At 56.5% G+C, this 5,222-nt stretch overlaps 1 protein-coding gene across 1 annotated transcript; it reads right to left on the bottom strand.

Moving 5' to 3' along the window:
• Nucleotides 1-248: 248 nt before the first annotated feature.
• IZUMO1R (IZUMO1 receptor, JUNO) lies at nt 249-4,260 on the bottom strand. Its single transcript, XM_081545850.1, has 4 exons — nt 3,814-4,260; nt 2,764-2,952; nt 2,183-2,318; nt 249-1,987 (listed from the first exon to the last, which is right to left on the bottom strand). The coding sequence occupies exons 1-4, from the start codon at nt 3,949-3,951 to the stop codon at nt 1,719-1,721; spliced, it is 732 nt and encodes a 243-aa protein (XP_081401976.1). The 5' UTR covers nt 3,952-4,260; the 3' UTR covers nt 249-1,718.
• Between the last annotated feature and the right edge of the window lie 962 nt (nt 4,261-5,222).

The following is a 5,222-nucleotide window of genomic DNA, read 5'->3' as shown; positions in this document are numbered from 1 at the left end:
CAAAGCCACATGCTTCTGTCCTAATTTGAAAAGCAAGGGCATGAGAGTACCTCTTAAAGTTCTTGTGAGAATCAAAGGAGCTAATGCATGTGAGAAGCTTAGCAGAGCCCCAGGCACAGAGTAATCAGTAAATAGTAACAATTATTAGGGTTCCCAGAACTAGTTTTCCTTTGTCTGTCTCAATTTTAACCCAACTTTGACTAATTTTTATATTTACACCTAAAATTACTAAAAAAAAAAAAAAGTCATTAAACTCTCAGCTTTATTACCAAAGACACACTCTCAGACAGTCCTCAATTCTTGAGAGATTTTACCTGTTATACATATTTTTGAAGCCACAATGGATTGGCTGAAGAGCAACTAAAGGTCCTGCTTCATACACTTCATGCCTTGGGAATCTGACTGGGTTTGGGCTCACATGTCCTTCGTGTTCTCAGTAAAGTGATCCTTCTTCACCAGGGCTCAAGCCTCACCTTTTTCATGAGGTCTTCTGGGACCCCCCACGGCCCAGGCGTTCTGCCCACTGAAGTACTTTGTCGCCACTGCTGCCATCTGCCTCCTTCTTCAGATTCTGAGCACCTCACTTACAGAGCTCTCTCCACAAGTGTTAAAACTCGAGTGCGTGCCTGTGATAGGTTTGGGCTTTGCTGCAGTGAAGGAGCATGTATCAGGGAAGCGTGGGAGAGATGCGGGGTGGCGTTGGCTGGCTTTCTCAACTCAACCGCAGCCTTACTAGACACCACGCTGTGTCAAGGAGAAGGACGTGGGGAGGCACCATCTCCGCTGGGAAGGTCTGAGGGTCTGAAAGGTTCTGAGTGGGTGTGTGGGCTGCCAGTCCGCTTGCAGAAGGGACGTGAAGGCCGCCTTCCCCGGTCCCATTCCAACTCTTCTCTCTTGGTCTTTACGACGAGAACTACAGAGTCTATCCCGACAGACAGGGGGACTGCCTTTTCCCCTTTTCTTAAGTTAAAATCATCTGGTCCCACTTTCTCATTCCCCTTGGCAGAGGGGGAAACCACAGGAGTCTTCAGCGAAGGTCAAAAGACTTGTCCAAAGTCATACGGAAAGTGGTAAAGACGTTAGAACTCAGGCTTCCAGCATCTCAGACCAGTGTGCTGTGATTCTGAGGTTAAAAGGAAGAGGGAAAGCTGAAAGCATTTGAGGCCGCCGCTTCGATCTTGGCCCCCAGAATCGAGCACATGGTCTGGGTGGCTCTATGGTTCCTCCGGCTTTGGGTCGTTCCTATGGTATGTTGCTAATATTGAAGAAAGGGGAGTGTTGAAAGCGTTCTTACCAGAGGTGTTGTAAGGATATAGCAGGAGGGTCTGGCATGTATTAAGTTTATTATCCTTAGGAAAGTGATAACCAACTTGGAGACGTCACTACAGCTGGGGTCACACTGAAGGAAAGGTGGGTTGCTGTTTTGTTGGAGACATCACGGTGGGAGGGGAGGCCAGGGTGGTTCCCCTCAGCTCTGCCGGGAGGCGGGTGGCATGCACTTGGTAAAAAGGGCCTGGGGTCCCACATCCGAGTCCCCCCGCTTAAGACAGGAGGGGCTGGTCTCTGGTGCCTTCCTGGCCCCCAGCTGACTTCCAGGCCAGAAAGGCCCAGCAAAGCAAACCGGAAGGGACTGAAGGAAGGTCGCAGGGAAGGAAGCTGTCACGGCCCGGCTCCCGGGCGAGGGCGGTGCAGGAGAGGGTGTGGGAGAAAGGCGGCTCTCAGGAGAGGAGAGGCAGGAGCAGAGGGAAGGCCAGGAGCCCGGGGCAGCGCCGCCAGGAGCACGCGGGGCTGGCGAAGCGGCGGGCCACCTCCGCGTTGGGGTTGCCCCGGGCGGGCTCGAACCACTTCTGCAGACACCGCCCGCTGCCCCTGTGCTCGGGACTCGTCCTGAAGGAGCTGCTCCAGATCCGCTCACACAGGTCGGCCGGCGTGGGGAAGTGGTGTGGGAAGGGGCGGCAGGGCGCCTGCTCAGGGCAGCGGGGCTTCCCTGCGGAGGCCAGGAGCAGGCCACTCAGCCACGCCCGTCCGCGCGGCCCCGGGACTTGCCCCGGGGGAGACCAGAGCTTGCATCTGCCCGGGGGGCAGGGGGGCATCTGCCCCGGGGGAGGGGAGGGCATCTGCCCGGTGTGGGGAATCTGCCCGGGGGTGGGGGGCCTCCTGGGCACTGCCTAGCCTCACTCACCCCGACTCCAGGCCCAGCCGCCGAGCCAGTTGGACTTGCAGGTGTGGGAGGTTCGGCAGTCTGCCCACCAGCGCTCACAGTCCTCCAGGCACAGGGGCACACCCAGAACTCGCTCTGCCTGCCCGCGCGGGTCTACCTGGGTGCGGGTGCAGCAAGAGGCAGAATAATCAGAGCATCAGTTTGAAGACTGTCTGTAGCTACAGTGACGGTTGGGTCAGGTACCATTGGAACATATTCTCTTAACAAAATCGTTAAATATTTTACAAACGAGAACAACGAGGCTAAAGAGTTTGTACAGGACTCTGTTCCTACAGACAGGAGAGGGGACCCAGTGCCTTCATCCTTCTGTCTCTCGTGACCACTCTCCCTGCAGGCCGTTCTCTAGGGTCAGAGGCAATTTCTCCGTCCTTCTCTCCAACAGCAGCCTCTGACTCTGCTCTTGTCCATAGCTGTCTGCCAGCATCTTGGAGCTGAGCCTCTTAGGCACACTGATGGATGTCAGGTGTGCCCTGATGGACGTGCCGCCTCCCTCCCCACTCCCCGCTCCACCCCGCCACCCCCCACAGCCCACTTCTTCCCACCTGCTGGATCCAAGGCCCCAAGTTGGGGGAGCACTGGTAGAAGCAGATGGCCTGGAGGAAGTGCCTCTGGCAGTCTGGCATCATTAGTCCGCAGTGAACCAAGCTGAAGTTGTAGAGCAGAGACACATCCAGGTGTGCTTCCCAGCTCGTGCTGGCCGTGCAGCAGGCATTGTCCTTCCAGGGGGTGCACTGAGCACAGAAGGAGAAGCGAAAGCCATGGGGAGAAGGGGCAGGAAGTGGGCCAGAAAGGTAAAGCCATCCGCTAGAAGAGGACCTGGCAAGTGGGGTGTCTTTAGGCCAGAGTCCGAGGGGTAGAAGGAATGCCGATCATTGTGTGTCAGTGTTCTCAGTTGCTCAGTCATGTCTGAGTCTTTGTGACCCCATGGACTGTATCCTGCCAGGCTCCTCTGCCCATGGAATTTTCTAGGCAAGAATGCTGGAGTGGGTTGCCATTTTCTACTCCAGTTTGTCAATATTCACACCCAAAGGATGCCTGGGCACTGGCCTCCCTGCCACAGACTGCACATCCCCTAGGGACGGGGCTTTCAAGGTCTCAGATCCTGGGGGGCAGTGGGGGAGCCCCCCAAGACCGTTGGAAATGTGGGGTTGCACTGGGGGAGGGTGCCTGCAGCCGAGGGCTCACAGGGGTGTGCCGGACCTGGTCCTCCTCCCTGTCAATCACCTTTAGGAACTTGGAGAGGAGTCCCTTAGGTCTTATTTTTTCCCCAGGGCCTGCCAGTGGGAGGGCATAGGAGACAAGCCTTGCTTGTTGGAATCTAGGCTGAATACTGATGAGTCTCTGGGATCACCATCCGCCCCGACTCCCTGAGTGGCCAGGCGGCTCAGGGATGGAAACACTCGGCATTTATGGTCTGAAAGGTCATAACCCCCCACTCCAGTGTGGCCTTTGCCCACATCTCTGTCTAGGGAACCAAACGATTGAAGATGGACAGGGGTTCAGAAACCCTCTTGGCTTTTGTGTCTCTTCCCTGATCTGCGAAAGCAGTGCCCACCCACCCCCGACCCTCACACCAGGGCTGGCCCCTTTACCTCCTCGTAGAGCTCAGCCTCCGGGCCGGGCTCTGGCTTGTGGGGCTTAGCATTCATGCAGACATTGAGCAGCTCACGCCCAATGCACGTGGGGGGCACTGCCCAGAGCCCCAGCAGGAGCCGCCACCACCAACCCATGGCCTGCCACAGAGAGGAGCCCCACTGTGATGGGCAGAACCCCTCGTTCCACACCCTGTCACCCCCAGAGCCAGCACGGGCTTCAAGCTTCCCTCAGACTCCATGACGCTTGGGCTATTCTAGAGTCTTTATCTGAGGCTGCATCGAAAATGTCTCATCCCAACAATGTCCAGACGCTGAAGCAGGCCAGGGAAGGAAGAGACCAGCCCCAGGGTGAGGGAGTGTTGGGGTGGACTGGCTCCAGCTTTCCCGGGGACCTTCTCCGGCCCTTCTTCACATGGAGGCAGCCTTTCTAACTCGGTGACATATGGGCTGGGAATTCAGAGCTCCGACCTTGGGTGAGTAACTAAACACACACTCAGTAAGCAGACTCTTCATGGGGCCAAGGACGCAGTGGGACTGGCTAGTACAGCGAATGCAGTCCTAACCCAACTCCAGCCCCTCTGGGAGGTCCCCTCCGGGCCCATAGCTTCTAGAGTTCCCTCCCCAGCTCCCTCTGTGCAGAGTCCTTTCCTCTCAACCAGTGAGTGATCCGCCTCTACCATCCCCAACTCATCGCAAACCCAGCCTGAGTATGGGGCTGGGGAGCCAGGAGCCCGGCGGCCTTGCTGGCATCTCAGAGCAGGGAGCATGGCCAGGTGTGAGCCAGCGGGCGTCTTCCACATACAAAGCCACGTCCTGTCACTGGGACGAGGAGGCTGGCTTTTCCCTTGATGCTTGTTGTGCCATCTTTTCAGCTCTGTCCTGGGTAGCTCTCAGAATGGGAGAGAAACAAGCAAGCAAAAAGGGCAGAGGCAAACCCTGCCCCAGGCACCCAGTCCTGCAGGAGACACCCCTCAGCCTTCACCCACCCCAGAGCCTAGGCCCCATGCTCCTCAGGAACCCACTGTGGACCCACCACGATGGAGCTGAGAACCTGTAGCCCAGCTCAGGCTGAGAGCCTCAAACATCAGGAGTGGAGACACCAGTGCTACCCTTGGAGCCCATTTGTTGTTTGGTCACGAAGTCGTGTCTGCCTCTTTTGCAGCCCCGTGGACTGCCATCTGCCAGTCTCCTCTGTCCATGAGATTTTCCAGGCAGGACTGCTGGAGTGGTTTCCCATTTCCTTTTCCAGTTAGAGTCCATCCTTAAATCCAAACCTAAGGTTGCTCATTCTCCTTAGCACCAGTTTCAAGCACAGAAATGGCCATGGGGGTATTTCAAAGAAGTATTGCATCAGGTGGACAGAGGAAAGAGGCTGCCCCTTCTAGCGTTTTCTTCATACTCACTTT

The sequence above is a fragment of the Giraffa tippelskirchi genome, chromosome 11 (assembly GCF_054371585.1).
Source record: "Giraffa tippelskirchi isolate mGirTip1 chromosome 11, T2T-mGirTip1v1.2.pri, whole genome shotgun sequence".
NCBI classification, from domain to species: Eukaryota; Metazoa; Chordata; class Mammalia; order Artiodactyla; family Giraffidae; genus Giraffa; species Giraffa tippelskirchi.
The sequence above is the reverse complement of the archived record's forward strand: the minus strand, read 5'-3'. Positions and strand labels throughout refer to the sequence as shown.

Excerpts from the sequence above, each read along its gene's own strand:
- IZUMO1R (XM_081545850.1), bottom strand. The coding sequence starts at position 3,951 with ATGGGTTGGTGGTGGCGGCTCCTGCTGGGGCTCTGGGCAGTGCCCCCC. Across the intron at positions 2,953-3,813 it reads AGGCTGAGCTCTACGAGGAG|TGCACCCCCTGGAAGGACAA; the intron begins GTAAAGGGGCCA and ends TTCTGTGCTCAG. Across the intron at positions 2,319-2,763 it reads TGGGGCCTTGGATCCAGCAG|GTAGACCCGCGCGGGCAGGC; the intron begins GTGGGAAGAAGT and ends ACCCGCACCCAG.